General features: G+C 46.1%; 1 protein-coding gene across 7 annotated transcripts in view; it reads left to right on the top strand.

The window, feature by feature from the left end:
• Window positions 1-22630, top strand: part of CCDC149 (coiled-coil domain containing 149) — a 103905-nt gene that overhangs the window by 11949 nt on the left and 69326 nt on the right. For 2 of the 7 annotated variants that reach the window (XM_036090605.2, XM_078068457.1), the window contains exons 1-2: window positions 6226-6352; window positions 21319-21480. In XM_036090605.2, coding sequence (XP_035946498.2) covers window positions 6269-6352; window positions 21319-21480 — 246 coding nt within the window. In that variant the 5' untranslated portion in view covers window positions 6226-6268. Of the gene's footprint in view, window positions 1-6225; window positions 6353-16137; window positions 16266-21318; window positions 21481-22630 lie in introns of those variants that run through there. The other 5 variants (XM_078068458.1, XM_036090604.2, XM_078068456.1 and 2 more) reach the window with 5 other exon arrangements.

Raw genomic sequence — 22630 nt, 5'->3', positions numbered from 1 at the left:
GTTGTCAACACGACGCCATTGAAAATCCATGTCGCTGGGGTGCATGTGGACGTACCTGCCTGCTCAGCCATGTGCAGACCCCACGACCAAGGCAGGATTGGAGGTGGCAAGGATGGAACTCCCTTCTTTCTAGCCAGTTCCAACTGGCTTTGTAATTAGCTGCAGTCCGGTGAGGGCTGTCGGGGTCAGTCTGCCACCTTTCCTTCTTTCCTGGCAGTCTCCAGCTTTGCCAGACCTTCCAGCACCTGGGCAGGTTACTCATTCCGTTCCTGGGGGGGTTGCTCAGTCCATTCCTGGGTGCCTTCCATCTCCCTGGCCCCTTCCGCGCTCCTCTCACTCGCCCTCCGGCCTCGCATCCTTCCTGCTCTCCCTGAGTCCAGCCTCACGCTCCTACCCCCTTCTGGTCTTCAGAGCCGTCTGATGACAACTCTCCTTCCCTCATTTCTTTGGTGCTGAAGAAGCCTGTTTGCGAGCTGACTTCTGTGCTCAGGACACAGCTCTCTTACACAAAGAGCTAGCAGCAGCCTCCTCCCTGGAGGAGGTGCGTCCTCATCAGCCCTCCTGCCTCCTGCATCCCCGTCTGCCTTTCCACCCTCCCCTCTGCCTGGTTGAGTGCCTGGAAGCCAGACTGGGCTTCTGACCCTTCCTTGCTCGAAAGCCTCCATAGCTCCAGCTGGCCCTCACTTTGGCCCAGACTCCACTGTCATTTAAGGCCTTTCTTACCTTCATCCAAAGCAAATGTTCCAGCCTCATCTTCTGTTTCTCCATTTCACGTGTCCCGGGCTCCTGTTACATAGAACCACACCGGGTCTCTGCCAGGAGCCCGCGTTTCCACACACCCACAGTTTGCTCAGGCTGGGCCCTCTGGCAGGAACTCTGGTCCTCTTGCTTCTTCTCACTCCTCTTCCGAGGCTCAGTGGTAACCACCGTAACCTCCAACTGGAAGGTCTTCGGCCTTCTGCGATCCTGCAGCGTCCAGGTGCCCCTCTGTGACCAGCGTCTCCCTGGCCGCCCTAGGCGGGAGTGATTTACGTACGTGCCTTGTCTCCGGCCTGGAGTTACTCAGAGCAGGAACGGGCTGATGCAGTTTTGAATCTGCCATTGTGCCCAGCACGACGTCCTGCTCATTGTAGACAAATCTGAAAGAGATGACAAACCTCTCGGGTTCTCCGTGAATACCTGAATTGAAAAGCTCCTGAATTAAAACAAGGACATTTCATTTTTTGTTTGTCAGAACAACATTCTCATTTGTTTCTTTCCCCAAAGCTCCCTTTTATCCGTTTGATCTCACACACCTTCTGACTTTCAAAATACAGATTGTGATCTTTTAAAGGTAGTAAGTCAAATCTCCTCTTAATAAGCTCCAAGGGATTTATGAATTCACTACAAGTCATTTCCTCCCTCCCCCTCTCCCTCTCAGCTGCCCCTTCTTTCTCTTCTTTTCTCCCAAACTGAAATTTTATTGTATCAGATATATTGCTTGAAAAGAGTCAGGCAGAAGCCGCGGGTGGGAAATCATTCGGTTCTAAAGAGCTACTTTCTGTAATGGGCTCTGACCTGTATTATAGCATGTCTGAACACTCACCAGTCTCTGCCTCTGCTCTGGACTAGACGTGAAGCTCGCTGCAAGGTTGTTTGCTCCCACAGGTCTTTCATGCAAAGAAGTTATGCAATTTCTTTGGTCCCTGTGGTCACGGTCTCATCATGAGAAATAATTGCTAAAAACAGTACCTTATATCTGTCTGCCTTCCACTGATATTAAAGAGGATGAACGCAGCCTCAGGCACTTTGCTAAAAGTTGGGGTGCAGAAGGCTACAGGGTGTTGTCACCTTCCTCTCCATTCCCTTATCCTTGTAACCGCCTTGTCAGTTGGAATGAGTAGGGGGTAGTGTCCTTTTATAAATGAAGAGACAGAAACTCAGAGTCCTTATTGATGGTCACTCGGCAAGAAACGAGTGTGTGGAGGCAGGCCTCTTAACTTCAAGTCAGATGTTTTTCCCACCCGAGGGCTTGGGTTCGTACCCTCTGCACACTCACACCAGCTGACCTAGAGCAAAGCCCCAGGAACTGGAGCTGAGATAGAGACTTCTGGGTCATTCCAGATCCCTGCCCAGACTTCAGTAGAGGCTGGAAGTTGAGCAAAAGGGGTGTCAGGGACACCTGCAGATGTGACCATAACTGAAGGACAGGATGCCACCTCTGCTGCGTAGGCTGAAGACAGGTGCGCCAGGCGACACAGTCCTGTCTGAGCAGAGGCTCCGTGGAAGTGTGAGACTCTAATAAGGCCAAGGAGCCATCCGCCCACTCCCTGCCTACTTGACCCCATCACAGAGAGTTCCTCAGGCAGCAGTGGGGGCCCTGCCCTCACCAGCCTGCATCTGTGAATGAAGAAGAAAGGGCCGGTGGGGAAGACAAGTGAGTGGCTGAAGGTATTACCTACAGATGGTCAGACTTTGGGTCAAGATGGATTTAACTTTAAATATCTGAGTAGATTGCTGTGTTCCCTAAATTTAGAAAATACAGGGATGTTTAAAAGAAAATAACTGTAATTCCAATACCCAGAGCTGATTGCTGTTAATATTTTAGTGTATAATCTCTCAGGTATTTTTCCATGCCTGCCTGCCTTTCTTCCTCCCTCCCCCCCCTCTTTCCTTCCTTCCTTCCTTTCTTTTTCTTTCTTTCTTTCTTTCTTTCTTTCTTTCTTTCTTTTTCTTTCTTTGTGAGCAGGGGGAGGGGCAGAGGGAGAGAGAATCTCAAGCAGACTCCACATTGAGCCTGGAGCCCAACATGGGGCTCCATCCCAGGACCCTGAGATCATGACCTGAACCAAAACCAAGAGTCGGACACTTAACTGACTGAGCCACCCAGGCGCCCTCCATGTCTTTATTTCTAAAAATGAGTTTATATCATAGGCTGCTTTATTTTTTTCATTTGTATTGAGGCTAACACACATACAGTGAATGCACACAGTGAATGCTCAATGCCTGTTTGCATGTGCATGCACCTGTCTAACCACCACCTAGGTCAAGATCTAGAACATTCCCAGCTCTCCAGAAGGCTCCGTATGCCTTTCCCAGTCAACACAACCCACCACCCACCGTAACCATTATTTTGAATTCTGTCACTGGATGCTCTTTTTATAAACTTGTTCTTTTTCCTACTCAGCAATAAGTAGTGACTAGTTTCCATGTCCTTCACTCATCAGCACCATCAACATCAGTCTATGGCAGCATGAGATTACACTGTATTGACAAACCGTATGCTTGCTGGACTTTGAAGCTATATCTTAGAACTTCTTACTGCATTGTTTCCCACTATCAGAATGCTCAGCTGTCTGACATCAGGGTTCTCTTAGGCTCTAGAACAGGCTGCCGGGGCAGTGACTTCGAGATTTTCCTGTGGTTTTTTGCAAGGCCAGTTTATGCCTTCCCTGGCTCACTTAGTTTCTTTGAATACTCATGAATTATGCTGAATGTCCTAATAACCACCCCTGTGCATCGGCAAGGATGTCTCGCATCCTACCATGTGGTGTGTAAACATCTGTGTGGGAGAGCAAATTCTAGGGTGTTCGTTCATCCCATTCCTCAACTCCTTCTTAAAAATTCAGTTTTAAAAGAGGAGAGGAATTCATTGGACAATTTAAACACCTGGGTTTAGAGAGAGGTCCTTTTCTGATTACAGGATTGCTTGGTGAATGAGGAAAACAGTTGTTTTGATTACTGGAAACAGTCATGAGGATTCATGAGAAAAATGCCCACGCTCCCCCCGGAAACAGTCTCCAGCCCAGTGCTGACCAGTCCTGTTTTGATCATGTAGGCATTAACCATGCACATTTGGGGACCTTCCTGGCTTTCACCCTCTCCCAGTTTGGCTTTCGATTATTTTACTACCACTGTTACGACGAACACCGCAGTGATGGTTACTACTCTCTCAGTATCTTCAGTATGACTAACAGCAGTAGTTATTCGTCCATTGTTTCCATTTATTAAGCCCTTGCCATGTGCCAGGCGGATAAGGTTTGGTCCAGGCACATGTTGGAAGGAGAAAGGACACAGTTATTGGGCACTATTTAATGTGCCCACACTTCCTATATGCATTTTATTTATTCCTCCCAACCCCCTTGAGAGGCAACTAGGGTTACCACCATTTCACCTGCTGTGATCAGTATGGCTAAGAGTTGATGAGTAAGCATACAGGAATATGCTGGTAATGCAAGAGCTGGGATCTGAACCCAGGTTCTTTTGACCCCAAAGTCTGTGTTTTCCCCACTCGACACAGCCTCACCAAATGAGTGAGTGAGAGAGCGACCAAACAAAGCGCTATAGTGTTGTGCTCGTGTTTAGCAGGTATGTAGTTTGAATTATCAAGCTGAAAGAGAAGGATTCTTTAATTTAAACCCTGTTCAAACCTCGGTGTGGTATTTCTATGCTTTCGTGTCATGGATAGCCAGTGACAGCGGCCAGTAGTAACATAGGGCTCTACTGTGAACTCAGTTATGTATCTTCCTCAGTATCAGTTGTTTGGCCATGTTGGCGTATTATTTGGGATTAATTTTAAGGTAATACCAGAAACAGCAGTGGTTTAGATAAGATAGAGTTATCTGTATTTCTCCCTCAAGTACAGTGAATTTAGAGGAAGGCCGTCTAGGGCTGATATGGCAGCTTACGGTTTGTCTGGGACCCAGGCACCTGCTGTTTCTCTCATCTACCATTCCAAGAGTGGGGCTTTCCATTTTGGGACCAATATTTTGCAGGAGGAAGAAAACACGAAGAAGAGTGGGCTCCTTCCTTTAAGAAGACTTCCCAGGAGTCCCAGGACACTTCTGCTTCCATGTCATTGGCCAACACTTTCATATGGACGTAGGGGATATAGTAATACCTACCTCACAGGGCCTCATTGTGAATGTGTGTGAAGTGCCCAGAACGGTACCTGGCATACGGTGAGTGGTGGAGGAGAGTCTGCCATCAGTGTTTTGTCTGACGCATCCATGGTCATATGTGGGATCTAGGCCCGTCAGGCCTGGTAGGTCTTTCCCAAGGACTTGTTTTAACTACTTCAGTCTTTGCACCCTCCCACATGGTATGGACAGGAACAGTCCTAATGATAGCCATGAACATGATGCTTATGGATGATGATAATGATGATGACGATGATGGTAAAGATAACTTCTCAGTAAATGCCAGCTACATGCCAGTTACTGGACTAAATGCCTTGTTCATTCATTATCTCTTTTAACCTCACAAACCCTATGAAGTAGATACTCTCATGGTCCCCATTTTACAAATAAGGTGTCTTTGGCTCAGCAAGAGGTGGATTAACTTGCTCAAGGTCATTCAGCTAGAACTGGCAGGGCAGAGACTGGAATCCAGGAAAGTCTGATCTCCCTGCACCCCAGGGCTCAGGGTCTTACTCGGGATATCCACTGCCATCCATATCCTTTTAGGTCTCTCTGCCTCTGAAATTTCATCTCCTTTTGGAGTGGTCACCTGGCCATATATTTAGTCCGTCCTTTTGACAGTGCTCTCTGTAGTGACCCTGGTTGTCAGTGAATTTCCCTACTGAAGGAGAAATGCCCAAACCTAGACACTACCTGCATCAGTGATGTCTTCTCCAAGGAATTCTTTTCAAGTGTCAGGCCTTGCGTCTGTGCTTGCAGAAGACTAAACTGGAACAACCCATCTTACTGTCACTTAAATGTTCTTCTGATGACCCGTGATGGTAGGGGACAAATGGCCGGTCAAGGGAAATAAGAAAATGATCCCCAATATTGGCTGGTGGCTTGTTGGTGATGTGGAGCCAATGAGGATTTTGCCTTCCTCCCTGGAAGCCATAATAAATTCAGATCACCCACAGGAGCCCTTTGCTAGCATAATCGACCCATCTGCACAATCACCAGCTAGAGAAACAGACGTGGACGGAGCCCTCGCCTTGAGAAGTGTTTACAATTTAGTCCGTCCTCTGAAAGCTCCTGTGGTTTGAATCACCGGGATCGCACATCCTCCATGTTCCAGAATGCCTCTCCACCCAATTTGCTGCTGTGGGGCTGTGTTCTGAACTGACGGTTCTTGTTGAGGGAAATTTCCCACTCATCAGTGCTACCCGGAGCTGGTGGGAAGAGAGTGATAGCAAGTGCAGGAGCAAATGAGCGGTGCTCAGAAGAATCTGAGCTAGGCGCAGAGAGAGGGCAGAACCAGCTCGCAGCCGCAAGCTTCGGCTGCAGACACCTTCATCCTGTTGGCAGAAATGCGGGCCCAAGTGACCCCTTGAATGATGACTCCGTGGTTCTCACACAGAGAGAACTGCTGGGGGAGCTGTGATGATCGTGACTGGTTGGCGTCTTGGCAGATGGTGGTATGAGTTCTATTTACTTGGATAATTAAAATGGTGATGGATTTGCATGTCTGATTTCAAGATCTCTAGTCTGCAGATGACTGCCTTTTGGAGCAGACAGGGATGGAACCCCTCCTTGCTTTGGAGTATCTGCACTTGACTCAAGTATTGGAGGGATGGGAGCCAGGGAATATTCCCACAAATGCTCCGTCTTGAGTTGAATCTTCATCTTGAGCACTCTGACCCTCTTATGGAACCATTCATCCCAGCAGGGAGATGATATTTTTCAGAAAGGCAAGGTCTGCTGACAAACTTAGGAATCAAGATGATTTTCTTTCTTTGAATAAGAGAGATGAAGTTCTTTGGGTTATTGTGATTATTAATAAGATTGGTACCTTTAGAATTTATTGAGTGCTTTTTAAATTTTTTTTATTTTTATTTTTAAAAATGTTTTATTTTTAGAGAGAGAGAGCATGCAAACATGGGGCTGGGGGAGGGACAGAGAAAGAGGGAGAGAATCCAAAGTAGACTCCATACCTAGTGTGGAGCCCAACGCAGGGTTTGATCTCACGACCCTGAGATCATGACCTGAGCCGAAATAAAAGTTGGATGCTTAACCAACTGAGCCACCCAGGTGCCCCTCGAGTGCTTTTTTTAAACATGCATTGTCTTACAGAATCCATGTGATTCTTCTCTGAGGGAGGCATGGGGCACTGTGGCAGGAGGGGCGTGGGACAGGCCTGGGTTTAAATCCCACCATTGCGACTTAGAAGTTGGGTGACCTTTTCTTAATCTCCCAGAGCCTCAGTTTCTTCATCTGTAGAAGGGGATAATGTCTACATTTTGAGGTTGTCGTAAGGATTAATGATTTATATGTGCAAAATGCTGAATCACCTTCGGGCACAGAGTAGACCTCAAGATGGTGATGGTCATTCACACAGCACTTTTAAAGAGGAAACTGAAGCACAGAGCACAGGTGAGTGGCTTCCCACGGCCAGTCGTTGGTGATGGCCGTGAGAACCACATCATTTCACTCTAAATCCCATGTGCCATGTTGTGTCTATTCATGTTCCCTTTGTCTCTGTGCCTCCCAAATTCCCCTTTGTTAAAGTATAGTCCTGGAATCAACTGTAGTCTTCCAAATGCCATCCCTTGAGCCTCGTTTATCAAGTGGAGGTGCAGCTAGAGGTCCCCTCTGCCTCACGGTGTTTGGGGGCAGATCTGAGAAGTTAGGAGCAGGTAGATAGACAGCAGCCGCTGTGGCTCATCAGTAGGAAGGGTTTAGGGTTTTGGGGTTTTTTTTATGATTTCTTTTTGATACTGGGGAAGATGAGCCACAGCAATGTTATAGCTTTTAAAGACCATTTGACCAAAATGTTGCCCATGTTTTGCTGGCTTTTTATTGCTGCCCAGCCCACAAGAAAAGCTTTCTGCAACTGAATTAAAGAATTGAATTATTATCCTATAATGAAATGACGAGTGAATCTATCATCACATTCCACATCTGACCGTTGTGTGTTACAATATGTCATTGCGTATGTGAGTGTTGGTGACATGGGCTGTCACCTGTATCTAGTGTATGCCAGGCCCCTGGCAACCTGGGTGGAAAAGGGAGGGCCTCAGATGCATGGGTAATTTTAGTGCCCCATCCCGAACGCCGGAGCTCTGAAACGAACCAGAATTGCACACCCTGTCATCAGCGTCTCGGCCAGAGGCAAGGTCAGATCAGCCCAGTACTGGGGAGAGCACAAACTCACTCTAGGCAAGCAAAGATTTTTAAAAATATATGCTATCTTCAGCAAATGAGAGGGATTTCCTTGCCCATTTATGGCCAACTAGAAGGAAAGCCAGTCTTTTTTCCTTGCATTTCCTCCTCATCTCTGTAGGCCTGCGAAGAACAGGGCACACCCAGACAGTATAGAGACTGAGAAGGTGGGGAGAGGGAGGAAGGGAGAAATAACAGGAGCGGAGGATTGAAATAGATATCCAGGCAAACCTTCGTTATTCCTAACTTCAGTTAACCAAAACTGTCAGTGAATTTCACATACCCCCCAGCTACTATAGTTCACATTATAAACTCTTCCAATTACCTGAAATCTCACTTAACTTAAATTTCAGCACATCCCCTGGGGCACTCGAATAATCAAAGTTTGCCTGTCAAAAGTAATACTGAAGAGGGAAAACCGCCTGGTGACTCTGAGAAAGATAGATCATAAAAAAAAAAGAAGTCATCTTAGAGAATGGCATTAGAATCATTAAGTTACCAACCTGAAATTGCTGAAATGTTATCTAAAAATTACAGAGGCGAACACAGATTTAGAATAGGGCTGTGGAAATGCTCGGGAGTGCACAGTTGGAGACTGGGGTAGGGTCACGGCCAGCGAAGGCTGCACCCCTGGGCGCTGGCGAGTCAGCGCGACTCGGTCCGGATGCCTGTGGGCTGCAGGACCTCAGCGACGTGACCATCAGCATGGGCTTGGCCTCGCTTGGCTTCTTACTCCATAGATGCCCAAACTTGCCCTGGCAAGGTTCAGGGTATCTCCAAGCAACAGTCCTGGATGCCTATCCAGAGAATGAAGGTGGTAAAGGAAGTTTATGCCCTTGTGATATGGGGAAGTGCTCATTTTAAACAATAAAAATGAGGTGACATGCAAATGCCATTTTGCTAATTCTATAGGAGCTGTCTTATGACCTCTCCATACACACCAAGTTTTTGCAAACAGACTTATTGTTCTAAATGATGCTAAAATGCAATTAGAGATTTAGACTTAACAATAAATAATAATTGATTAGCTTACTAACATACATATTACAAATACATATATATATAATATATATATGTATATTTCAGCTTAGTGGGAACCAAAATTCATTTATTTCTCAAATACTTATTAAGCACTCACTCTTGGTCAGGAGCTTGGCTCTGGAGATGCAAAGGTGAATGAGTTGGACCTTGGCTGCAGGGAGACCTCAGTCTGTGGTGAGGCAGATAGGTGAACAGGTGGCTGTGATTCTCTAATTAAGGTGTACCCAGAATGTCACATGGCTATGAGGAGCCAGGAAGAGTCAGAGGTAGACTGCAGCCAGATATCAAAGAGCTCTTGTTTGTCAATCTCCTTAACAGAGATATTTTTAAAGACGAGTGAGTGGCAGGACCTTATTTATGGTTTTCAAAGGGACTGGTACCTGTACTAGACAGGTAGAATGACGAGGAGGCCGTCATGACGGTCCCGGCCAGACATCACCGGGCAGGGCAAAGTAGGGGTTCCGGGAATGGGGGGGGAGTGGCTTATCTGAAGGTGAAATTAAGTCGATTGTTGAGTACTGTTTACCTAAAGCTGCAAATTGGATGAGAAAGGAGGTATCCCGGATGGAGGATGGAAGATAGGGTAGAAAGAGGGTGTGACAGAGTAGAGGGGGACCAGGGGAGGAAATACCTCTAAGAAAAGAGTGAGTCTGTGAATTGAGAAGTTTCTAAATTATTCCTGAACATGAACCCTTCAGCCACATATGTTTATCATCACGTGGCGAAGCCTTTGGGGATTGGCAGGTATGTTCTTGCAGCAGCTAATGAGAACTAGCCTGATCCCATCAGTAAAAATCGCCAAGGACCATGAGTCACTGTTTGAGAGTGAGAGTCACTTGATGGAGAGGTCCCCTCCCTGACATCCTGGCTACCTTCATCCCTCTCAGCATTTATCTGGTTGTAAAGCCATCGAAATAGTAATGTAGTATGTCAGATAGACATTTAATTATTATGATCTTCTTTGTAGCAAATTATGATTTGCTTTATTGCAGATAACAGTAAACGGGTAGATAAAAGCCACTCGGTGGTGAAAACTGTGGGTCTGGGTTCTTAAGATGATAAGCACAAGGCTACCTTCATGGTGTTTGCGTGCGGGCATGAATTAACATGGACAAATGACTTGTGAGTTGTGCTTTAAAAATATAATTGAAATGCAATTCAAAAGAAATCTATTTTTGAGAGGATAATAAAAATATTTCATGATATCTAGTATACATGCTGAAAACTGGTCGTATTTTGCCAAGTTTATTCCATCCACGTTTCACCGATTACCCAGTATAGTTGGTGTGTGGTTTTTCCTTTCTCCAGTTGGGAGGTGTATATACCCCACTGCAGCCTGTAAACTTCACCACTGTGTGTGCTTTTCTGGGTGTGATTAGTAGAGCCTCAGGGGTCCATTAAAATAAAAGGAATTCTTATTAAATGCCCACTGTTTCTTTTTTAACCTTTATTCATAAGCCACCAGAAGGGGAGGACCTTAGCAAAGTTGAGAAATAAGCTCAATAGAATGGATCTACCCAGGTTAATGTGGCAAACATTTATTGTTCTCTCACTTCCAACCACACCCCACTTTGGAGGGTATTAGTGCTGGATATAATCTGCAGAGAGAGTGCAGGACGACAGTCCGGGTATCTTGTACTTCCCCAGGCGAAGGATGGCACATGATCTGCTTTAGGCCGGCTGGAGACTCCCTTGAACAGAGAGATAAAGAAGCTGAAGCATAACGGAGTCGGGTTCTACCCTGATCGATTGGTGGCCTCTGACCTGATCTTTCCTGCACTGACCCCTCATCTAGGCTCCAGAGCCACATCGCCACCTCCCTGTTTCTAAGCCGACTTCTCTGTCCTCCTGCCAATTCTGTGAGTGCCAAAGTCCTTCCAACACATTCCTATGTGAGGGGATCTGTTCCAGTTGCTTACAACCCAAGGATCCTGACTGATAAATGCAGAGAACAGTCTGGCTCTGCTACTCATTACTTTAGTGATGAAGGATAAGTTGACCTCGCTGAGCTTCAGTGTCCTTGTCTCTAAAATGGGGCTAATCGTACAACCTATTTCATAGGCAGCTGTAGGGATTGAATATAATGTTTCAAGTCGAGCATTTAGTACAGTTTGGAAAATAACAATGTTCACTGAATAGTGCCCACTGCACTTACTATTATAATTAAATAAAGGTCTCCTTCTCCTTAGTATTACTTTTAACGGTACCTGGCACATAGCAGACATTCCAAAAATATGAATTTGTTTTCTCCTTCGTCTTTTCTGAAAACAAACCCATACCCTCCTTTCCTTGGGTAGGGAAGAGAGCAGATAGCCCCAGCCCCTCCACCACGCTCGAACTTAACAGGCATAATTACAACTTGACTAGGGAGCAAAAATGGAAGCATAAGGAGAACCAAGTGCATATCCCTTGGCCCCACCCAAGTGACCAGAAAGTGGGGGCAGTTTCACGTGGCTTGTCCCCCTGGGCTCAGCCCTTTGTCAGGCGGTTGGGCAGCCATGTGACCCATTCGCCCACCGATACGATTCGGATACCAGCTGCCGTGGCGAGGCTAAACCCATGCCTGCTTCTGGTTGCCTGGGTAGCACCCTACCTAACAGAATTGCCTTAGACAAGGTGCTAACAGAATCCATATTAAGAAACAGCAAAGTCAGTGTGTTCTTTGTAGGCTTGACAGATCAGATCAAACTGCAGGATCCAGAGGTGTGTCTGCAAAGCAGGCCCTGATCCCCAGCTGTCTTCCCTTCCCTTCCCCCTGGGAGCTTGGCAACCAATTTTACCCAAGCTGTAGAGTCAAAGATAATTTACGCCACATGATGTCAGGACAAAATTGTCTTCCTCAGAGGATTCTTAATGTCACTCCCCTATTCAGAGCCCCTCAGGGCTCCTGCTTGCTGGAAGAATAAAATCTGAACTCTTCAGCACGACTTCCAGGCCCTTTCTGACCTGACCACCCATCTGTCTCTCTTTCCAGCTTTATCTGATGCAGGTTTCATTCCCACCCAACGCCAGAGACAGCCCAGCGTGTCGCTCACTGTTCCGACAGCATGTCTCCCCGTGTCTCACCTTTGTGTTTTGCTCTGGCTATTTCCCTGCCGGGGATATTGTTTTCCCATCCCCGCTGCCTGTCACAACTTCATCTACTCCCCAACAAAACGAACCCCTCCACCTGTCCTTTGGGATCCATTTCAAATGTTCACATCTTCCTCCAACTCTTCGAGCCCCTTCTTTGCTGAGCTGTGATCCTCTCCTTGTGATTAAAACGAGTAGAACAGCAATACACAGACAGCACTTACTATCTTAAATGTTTTGTACATACGAATTGCTTTAATTCTTGCATGAGCCCTATGAAGATACTATAATTATACCCATTTAACAAGTGGAGAAACTAAGGCACAGAGAGGCTAAGTAATTGATCACGTAGCAAGGGAGGGGTCAAGCCAAGATCCAAATGCAGGTATTGTACCTCCTTCTGGCTGGAGATAAAGAGGCTGTCAGATCCCACAGTTTGATCTGATCTGTCAGCCATTACTTTATTTTTTTTTTTTTAAAGATTTTATTTATTTGACAGAGAGAGACACAGCGAGAGAGGGGACACAAGCAGAGGGAGTGGGAGAGGGAGAAGCAGGTTTCCCGCCGAGCAGGGAGCCCGATGCGGGGCTTGATCCCAGGACCCTGGGATCATGACCTGAGCCGGAAGTCAGCCGTTACTTTAAACTGCCTTTCCCTGTGTTTCTGGGAGCTTCGTTACTAGCATGCTGTAGTTAGTAATGATTAGTGAATGATGATCAGGCAACATATTATCATCTATTATTATCTCTTGTATGATATTAATAATTTTTATTACTATAAAAAAGTACCAGACACCATTCTAAGTATAGGCATTTATGTCTCACCAGGGTTGTGTACCTTGATTTGGTGGGTGGAGAGAAATGCACTGGACTGAGAGGAACCCCCAACTTAGGTTTTGGCCCTGGGTCCTACGGGTCAGCCCTGGGTAAGCCAGTGTACCATGCTGAGTCCCAGCTTCCTCATCTGTGCAGTTAGGGCCCTGGCTGAGAGGATTCCTGAGGTCTTTACCACCTTCGTGAGTTTGAGAATCTGTCACAAGGGGACAAAGCCACATGTGTCACAGGACGCCGAGGTAAGATAATGTATGCCATTTTCTCATTCACTATATGTATGTATTGAGCCTCAGCTATGTACCCTGCATTGTTCTTAGTGCCAGGCATCTGGAGAGAGAGGTTGAAAATAAACCAAGAGCGAGTTATATAACTCAAGGTCAAGTAATAAGTGCAATGGAGGAAAGTAACACAGCATAAGAGGATTGAGAGTCTGGGTGCTGACAGACAGGGATGAGCTTCCTGAGAAGGAGACGTTACAACAGAGATCTGAAGGAAGCCAGGGAACGGGCCATGCAGTCCAAGCAGAGGAAGTAGCAGTGCAAAGGCCCTGAGGTTTGAGTGGGTCTGATGTGGTCATAGACCAAGCTGCCTCTCAGGTATTCAGATGGAGGCATCCAGTTAGAGATGAGAGTGAGTGCAGATCAGAGTCTGAGCTGGTGACACCAGTTTGGGTGAAATCAGCACAGAGATGACAGAAAAGCCATGGAAATGAATGAGATCCCCCTGGTTGAGGTGGGGGGAAGATTTGAGTTAGCAAAGAGAAGAGGGCCTGGGGCCTGAATCACAGCCAACATAACTGTGTGCAAGTGCCCTTTGAAAAACTAAGTGTCTCGTGCCCGTGATTCAGCTGGTGACAAGCCCAGTGTGGTCATCAGCACGCGGCCAGCCAGAACTCTCGGGGATTGGGGTTAGTTGATACCTGAGCAGATGGCTAGGTGGCCTCTTGCACCTCAGCCCTTCTCCCATGCAATATGATTGAAAAGGCCCCAGGAGAGCTTCCAGACAGGGGCCTCAACATGCTATGAGTCAAAATGCCCCACTCTCGGTACACAATGATCTCTGAGAGTATCTTCTTAGAAATGTGGTTAGACCCAAGAGAGGTAATATGTGGACCTGCTAATAATGTATTTGGTACCAATATAGAATACTAAAAAGAGCCTGGAATTTGTAGTTAAGACTCCTGTCTGAGGGGCACCTGGGGGCTCAGTCGGTTAAGCATCTGCCTTCGGCTCCAGTCATGATCCCAGGGTCCTGGGATTGAGCCCTGCATCGGGCTCCCTGCTCAGCGGGGAGTCTGCTTCTCTCTCTCCCTCTTCCCCTGCTTGTGTTCGCTCTCTCTCAAATACATAAAATCTTTTTTAAAAAAGAGCCCTGGTTTGAGCTGACAGTAGTTAGTTATGTGACTCTGGGAAAGACAATCTCAGCTATTTTGCCAAATGAGAGAAACAGTTTTTGTCCCACTTGTCATATAATGTGGACCATCAAATGAGGGAGTGTCTGTGAGAGCATTTTGTTGGCTTTAAGTGCGAGAAGAAAAATACCTTTAATTTTGAAAAAGTGTACAAAGTCAAATTTTCGCATACACCCTCCATTTCGAGCTCAGTGAGGTGGGCAGGGCAGGTATTAATTAATCAGGGCTGTGCCTCAATCCCAAAACGCTAATTATCTGCATTACATAATGGCCTTTATTCGGGTGCCGTTATGGCCACCCATCTCTCAAAACCCACCAAGCACCATTTCCTCCAAGTAGTTTTCCTCCCTGCCCATACACCCACTCCCTCATCCCACTCTTGCCTCACTTGGTGACCTTCATTAAATATTTGTCCAGTGAATGAGTAAATGCGCAGAGTGGCTTACTACAGAATAGTAGTGAACAAGCTTGTAGAATGATGGTCCACAATAAATGTGTGACGATATGCAGGGGTGTGTATGTTTATTCCTACACACATGTTCAAAAAGAAAAGTTTGGTGAAATTGCATGGGATGCACATTGCCATCTTCTGTTCTATGCTGCATCTTTTGTTGTTGTTGTTTTTTTAAAGAAAATGAGGGGTTGCAAGTGAATTGATCTTGCTACCCAGATGAAGGTGTCATGACCCACGACCTGGAAAACACTGTTAGAGAATATACAGCAGCCAGGGACCTTGTTCTTTGCAGTTTTGGGCAAGTCGCTTGGGTTATCTGTGAGGTTTATCCCAGTTCCAGCATTCGATGCTAATTCTAAAGAAAATAGGAGCTATGGGAATAGACACATAGCATTATGGCAGCTTGAAGATTTACTGCACGTAATGTACTTTTCGTTTTTCCTGGTCTACACGAGGAAGTCAAAATCTAATGAATGCTTAGGTTTGGGACAATTACTGTTTGAGGAAGATTGGGTGTTAGGCACACACGTGTCATCGAAACTATGTAGGGATTGGCGAGGGAGACTTTCAAGTAAAAGTCAGGTTCCCTATCTAAAATCCTTGGGCCCCAGAGGTGTTTCAGATGCAGGAATTATTGGAATCTGAGAGGAAATGCCATAAGCCTACGGTACATTATGTACTGGCCCCAGCAGACTCTAGGGCGGTGACTTAGTCAATAATCAAACACATTGATTCGTCTTCAGCAAATGTATGAATATTCACATTTAGTGGCATAAAGACCATAAACGCCCTCACATGACTGGGGTCACTAACCGGACGTGAACACGTTTTCGGTTTTCAGAATGCCGGGGGATTCAGAAAAACCCATAAGGGGTTGTGGAAATAAGATTTGTTATCCAGGTATCATGTTTTTCATTTTCAAAATCAACAGGACCGTTTATCCCTTCGGGAGAAAGTATTTGTTGAATGGGTGGCCGAGACCAGCAACAGCTTAGAGAAAACTGTTCCAACCTGGCCACTCTGGAGGAAATAGCCCTCTGGTTCTTTTCTGACGCCCTGTAGTTTATCCCATTTCTTATAAGTGGATAGAAACCTTATTGTTTCCACTTGGCTCCCTCTCAAGGAGCACAGGGGAGAGATGCTTGTGGAGTCTTTTGTTTTTTCCCTTCTTCCTTCAGGCCTCGTCCAAGGGAAGGAGAGGCAGACCCCTGAGATTTGGAAGTGAATGGGTGAAGAGATGAAGGTTTCGCTCTTTTGTTTGCAGTCTAACAAGTAGCCAAATTCAAAACCGCCCTTCCTTAGCTTCCTCGTGCTGGGAATACCAACTCAACATAGGAACTGACTCCATGAATATTCTGGTATTTTTCTTTCTTTCTTTTCTTTTTCACAGAATGCTTAGTTTATCGGGCACTGGGGCCTTCCAGGGGTTGGCTCTACAGAGATGTGGGTTCAAATTCTGACTCTGCCCGCCCCTTGGCACATTACATAAACCCTTCCACACCGTACACAGTGATAGCAGAGTGACCTCACGGTGTTGCTGGGAGGATTGAAGGCACCCATATGCGGAAAGCATTTGTCGCAAAAACTTTGTTTTTGGTTAATCATGATAATAATAAGAATAATGGATCTTCATCTTTGTAGTGGCTTGGCAGAAACACAGAGCAGGGGCAAATATCCTCCCCACCGGTCTCCCTACACTCACATTCTTTGATACGGACTGTGGGAGTCAGGACGGGCTAAGTTAGGCTCTAGTAACAAACACTTACCCCAAATCTCCGTACCTTAACACCACGGAATTTTACTTCTGGATCATGTCACTTTCTCTGTGGACCCAAATGACTCTCCAGGGCAAGTCGTCTGCTGTGTTGGCACCACACTCCAGGCCGTTTCGTTCTCGTGGCCCCACCTGCTTCCACACCCGTTGCAGCCGGGGAGGAGAAGGCGTGGCGACTCTCACCTTGACCTTTAAGTGCTTTTGCCCTGGGAGAACCTCCTGTCCCTGCCAGGCCCATTTTATGGGATAAAGCAAGTTACATGGCTCTACCTTACGCCAAAGCATGGGGAGGGATAGTCCTGCCATGGGCCTGGAAGGAAAGGAGAGCTGGAAATATTAGAGACATTCATGTCAACCACATAGGCATTAGCCTTTTCTCATTCTGCCGTAAATTGTAATCGCAAACACAGCTTCAGGTCAGCACCCATTGCAGCCAGGTGGCGTCCGATAGCCCCTGCCATAAAGAGATTGTGGAACTGCCACGGTCATGGATGATCTTTGGAAACCGTTGAGCCAGTTCTGTCCTAGAAAAGGCAGGGGAAGCGATTTCTGGATGCTTGAAGTAAGTCCTACCTCCTGGACGGGAGCCCCCTACCCGCCTCCCCGTGCCCCCCACCGTGTTTTCCCGGACACCCTTTACCCCCAGTAATACTGGATTGTGGTGTTAAAATTATGGGTTCCTCAAGTTGCAGGGCACCTTCCTCTCATCTTCCAGGCAGTGTGTATGTGTTCTGTTCTGTGGCTTTTCCAGGGTCCCCGCCATTCATGATTAGCTCCTCGCGAGACCTACTTCTGGATGGAGGCCTCCTGGCTCTGCCTGCTGGTTTTCTGCTGTCCACCTCCTCCATCCTCTACACTTACCCCATCCTCCCTTTAGGAGCTGAAATGTCTCAAGCACAGTAACTTGGTTGGTCCAGCTTTCTGTTTTATTTTTGGTCCCTCCCGAAGCTGGGGCTGGATCTGTGCACTTGCCCGTTGTTCAGAGCTGCCAACAAGGAGGCCCTTCAGGACCTTTTCCTTTCCTTCCAGTTCTACTGTTGTTTTGTTTCCAATTGGAGGGCTAGGAAATGGGTCATTTTAATGGCTGCCACCACGTGGACTGAACTATAACCATTTTAAAACGAGTACGAGAAATTCCTTCCCATTCCCCAATATCGCCCCCTCTGATGTGGTTTTGGAATATAGGTGAGGTTTGGTGGGGTGAGGTCCGGGGCCGACGACCAAGAAAGGATTCTTGAGACGTCTTTGATGCAAAATGGTAATTCATTAAAGCATGGAGACAGGAGCCGTGGGCAGAAGGAGCTGCTGCCCCGGAGTTGTGGGGGGTGGCTGATTAGATACTATGGGGTTGGGAGAGGTGAGGAGAAAGGGAGGTTTCGAGAAAGAAGTTTCATATGTTAAAGGATACCGGAGGCCATGCCATTGTCAGGTTAAGGTTGTTTACCCCTGTAGTAAGGCATTAACAGTAAGATAGTTGGGAGCTTCTGAAGGAACATTATACTTTGCCCGCTTCAAGTATCTGTCAACGGGTTATAGATTATAATGACATTTAATTGTATTTACATTCCCTTCTGGAAGACCACTGATAGAAATGCTTTGTTCTTGTAAATTGCTAAGACTTGTGTAAACTGAGGGAGACTCCTGTCTTGTAGGATTGTGATCTCTATAAGACCTTAACTCTTAACTATTTAGGGCAGCCAGGAGTGCATGAGGAATGTCACATATATCCCATGGGGGGGTTGTGGGGTGTCAGCTTCTGCTTTGTCCTCAGCTTGCCTTCTGATCCCTCATCACCTCCATACACACACACACACACACACACACCCTTCCCAGAGTTTTCTATTGTTATTTTGACAAAAGATGTAGGCTCTTTGGCCGGGTGCAGGAAAACGGAGCCCATGCGTGTACTTGTTCAGAACCCCTCTGGGCTACAAAAAGTGGCACGGATAGCCCCAGAATGGTCCCGGGACCGTGCCTTGCCCCTGGACCCACGGGCCCCTGCCGGCCTCTCTAACTATTGCAGTTAGGGGTCTAACTCTCGAGGCAGCATGAAGCTGGAGACCCCTAGAGCCTGGGTTTTCAGAGTGTGGCCGGAGTAAGAACCCCCTGTGCCAGGGGCTAAAATGCAGCTTCCTGAGCCAGTACGGGAGACTCAGGACGGGGCATCCGCATTTTCACAAGCACCTCCCCCCAGCCCGGCGGGGGGCGCACAGAGCAGTGTTTTCTAGCCTGCCTTCTTGGTGCTGCCACACCAGGGTCAGGGGGCTATGGGGGAGCCGTCCCATCTTCAGGGCAGCACCACTTTGAGCTGCTTCAGAAATGAGGCTTCAGCCTGAGATTCGTTTTCTTGATAAAAATAAATGGCACGGAGGGCAATTTTTTTGTTTGCTGTTCCAGACCATAGTAAGCAGAAGGAAGAGCAGTCGAGCTGTGGGTTCCTAAAGACCGCCCTTTTGCTGCTGTTGGCTTTAGGTTCTGTAGGGAAGGTGTTTGTTTTCTGACCCCGTGGGGCGGGTACGATTGTCCTGTTTTCCGTGCCCTGAAGGGGATCCAACTGCAGTGATGCTGCTCAGCAGATCCCGGGTCACATTCTTCACAGAGGCCTCTGTGCCTGTTTTCTGCCAGGTACTTTGGACCCAAGGGAAGGAAGTCCTATCACTGCCCTTCCCAGCTTCCGAGGCCCTGTTTGAACCAGGCCTTGGGAGAGAAACAGCTTCTCTCTTGGATCCTAACAGACAGCAGGTCAAGTTCAGGGAACCTGAATTTCCACTTTGCCGTTAAGGTGGCCCCTACCTGTTCCCCTTCAGGAGACCGGATGTTACAGCTAATCTCGTCTATGGCACCTTACAATGTCTCCACGCAATTGGAATTTTCTTCCCCATAGTTGGAAGACAGTATCTTTGGGGCCTCAGAGTTGGATCTGATAAATCGAAGGGACAAAGATGGCCATTTTTGTGCCACCAATACCAATAGTACTGACAACTGAGGCTGCTGATCGCGGGCAAAGAACCGAAGGCGCAAGGGCAGATCTATTAAATTTTGTGTAAATGGGATTTTTTCCTGTGTAATCTCAATACCTCCCTTAGGACATTGCAGTTTAGGTTTTTGAGCCTCTCTCCTCTGATATTTACTCGTTGGGGATTTTACTCCTGAGAAATCACAGTGGCAACAGAACCATTTTGCCTCCATGAAGACGATGTCAAAGTCTTAAAAATCCAGGACATTTTAAGGCAGGATTCCAACCTCATTACTGCCAGGAATAAGATTCACCCAAGGTGGAAGTGTCCTCTCTTAGAACTCAAATCTGTCTCAGAATGGCTTTTCTTTCCCCTTTGTTTTTGAAGCTAAGTAATTACTTTTTTTTTTTTAAGGAAAAAAAAATTGTGCTAATGCACAAAACTCTTTTCCCCCTTTCATTTATTTGAAATTGAACTTAACAAAGTCAGTTCCAAGCAAGCACCATATATGAGTAATGCTTTTTGTCCAGTAAAAGCATTGACTCCAATCGTATGGGAGCACTGATTTTCTCTCTGCTTTGTGTGAGAGCGTCCATAATGACAAAGTGCTCGTGTCAGAGTGTATAATGAAACTATAAATTGTTTTCATGAATGCTCTGAATCTGGTCTTTTATGGGGCAAATTCAAAAGGTATTTAATGCCGCATTTGACATACGTGAATAACCCCAGACGGTGCAGTATATCCAATAAAAGTAAAGAGTCCCAGTCAGGCTCACCCTGGCCCATGCGGTGGGTGATTATCAGGTGAGGGTGGTTCATGGTCAGCGTGAGGGGTGGGGGATGGGGAGAAGGAGGGACGAAGAAATCCTGTCTCTCTGAGGAAGAGTTCCAGCTAAGTACGCCCAACTGTTTGGGGGCAATGAAAGTGTGGCTAAACGGAGTTGGTCCCTGGGTAGAGGGTGCCTGCGTTGAAATTATGAACATTGTACACATCTTGGTGGAGGTAGTGAACAAACATTCTCAGGTGAGAAAATGTCTGCTGGGTTGAATGGGCAAGTGAAATCTACCGCAGTGACTTATAGTTCAATTAAGTTATTTCTAATAACACTTTTTGTATTTCTTTATTATAGTATAGCCATATGGGTTTCTTCCAGAAAATTTAGAAAACATGGAAAAGCACAAAGAATAAAATTGTAAAAAACACGTGACCAAGAGTTGTTACTAATATTTTTACAAAATTTGTATTGAATAGTCTTTCTGTGTATATCATTTCATTGAATTTTAATAAAAATTTACATACTGTTACCTGAATATATAAATCCTTTTAAAACAAAATTTGGGTCCAACTATCTATCTATCCATGTCACTTAAAAAATTTTGCTTTTTTACTTATATGTCAGTTAAATTATTTTATCCGTTTATCCCAGTTTGCTAAAGTTCATGAACACCCAAGGTTTTGGTTCGGTGGTGAGGGGCGTATGTCTGGTACCGTAGCAGTCTGCATATTGTATGCTTACTGCGTAAGTCATTTACTGACCGATGTCTCTGGGTATATGTTCTCTAAAAACAAAAAACTCCACAAAACAAAACCAACCGGGCAGGATGCGTGAAACACAGGGTGTGTTAAACGGAGGTCTATTGACGTTTTTGACCAGCTGCTTGGATTTGTTTGTTTTGCAGTACCTAGTGTGTAAAAGAAAGCTGGAGAGTAAAAAGGAAGCCCTGCTGATCCTCTCCAAGGAGCTGGACACATGCCAGCAAGAAAGGGACCAGTACAAACTCATGGCCAATCAGCTTCGAGAGCGCCACCAGTCCCTGAAGAAGAAGTACCGGGAGCTGATAGTACGTGTTACGTCACGGCAACGTTCTTGTGCCCTCATTAAGATAGAAAGTGGGTTACGCTGGAATTAAAATTTAGAAAGAAAAAAAAAAGAAAGTGAGGACTTTAACATGCCAGTTTTTAAAATAAAAAAAAAAAGATTGCATTCAAACAGTTCCAAAGTGGAAAAATGAAGAAGTGCAAGTTGTTACCCCTGTTTCCTCCACAACCCAGCCCCAGTCACTGGCCAGTGTGTATGTGCTTCCAGACTGCTTTCCCCAGCACCTGTGAAATATGCACACATACACGTGTTTGTACATGCCTCCTTATTAATTTATTTGTATGGGGCTTTTTTATCATTTTGTTGTTGTTGTTGTTTTGTTTCTTTTTTCTTTTTCTTTTTCTTTCTTTCTTTTTTTTTTTTTTTTATGTAATCTCTACACCCAGGGTAGGTGGGGCTAGAACTCACCACCTGGAGATCAAGAGTTGCATGCTCTACCCGCTGAGCCAGCCAGGCGCCCCTGTATGGGGCTTTTTAAAGAGGATTCGTATTATAAATCTGCACTAATCCAGAAGCCACTATCTACATGTGATTATTTAAATTTCATTTGAAATTAATTAGAATTCAGTAGACTTGAAAACTCTGTTCTTCAGTCTCAGCACATTTCATGGGTCCAATCCCCACAGGTGGCCGGTGGCTACCGTATGGGATTATGTGGATATAGATTTCGCAGATGGCCACTGTATTGGACAGTGAGATACAGAGCGTTTCCGTCGCTGCAGAGTGCTGTTCGTCAGCACTGTGTCAACGTTGTTCCAGCACTCACCTTTCACTCAGTACTTTGTCTGAGTCATCTCTCTAAATTTGTGCATACAAATTTAATTCATCTTTAAAAACAGTTGCATAGTAAGATTTCCATAATTTCTTTAACCTTTCCCTTATCCCGGGCATTTAGATTCTCTCTGGGTTTTCATGTGGCGAGAGTTTTAAGGATATAGATCATACTGAGATGGAGGGTACCAACAGCAGGGCACTATTTTGCATTCTACTTTTTTCTCTCACGGATACGATCTCTGTTTTTGAGTGCCAACCCGATGGCTAACATTTAGCTGTCTGTGTTGGGATCATTGAACTGTCCTGGAGCAGAAATAGGATAGGAAGATTCCACGGGT

Source organism: Halichoerus grypus, chromosome 3, assembly GCF_964656455.1.
Source record: "Halichoerus grypus chromosome 3, mHalGry1.hap1.1, whole genome shotgun sequence".
NCBI lineage: Eukaryota > Metazoa > Chordata > Mammalia > Carnivora > Phocidae > Halichoerus > Halichoerus grypus.
The sequence above is the reverse complement of the archived record's forward strand: the minus strand, read 5'-3'. Positions and strand labels throughout refer to the sequence as shown.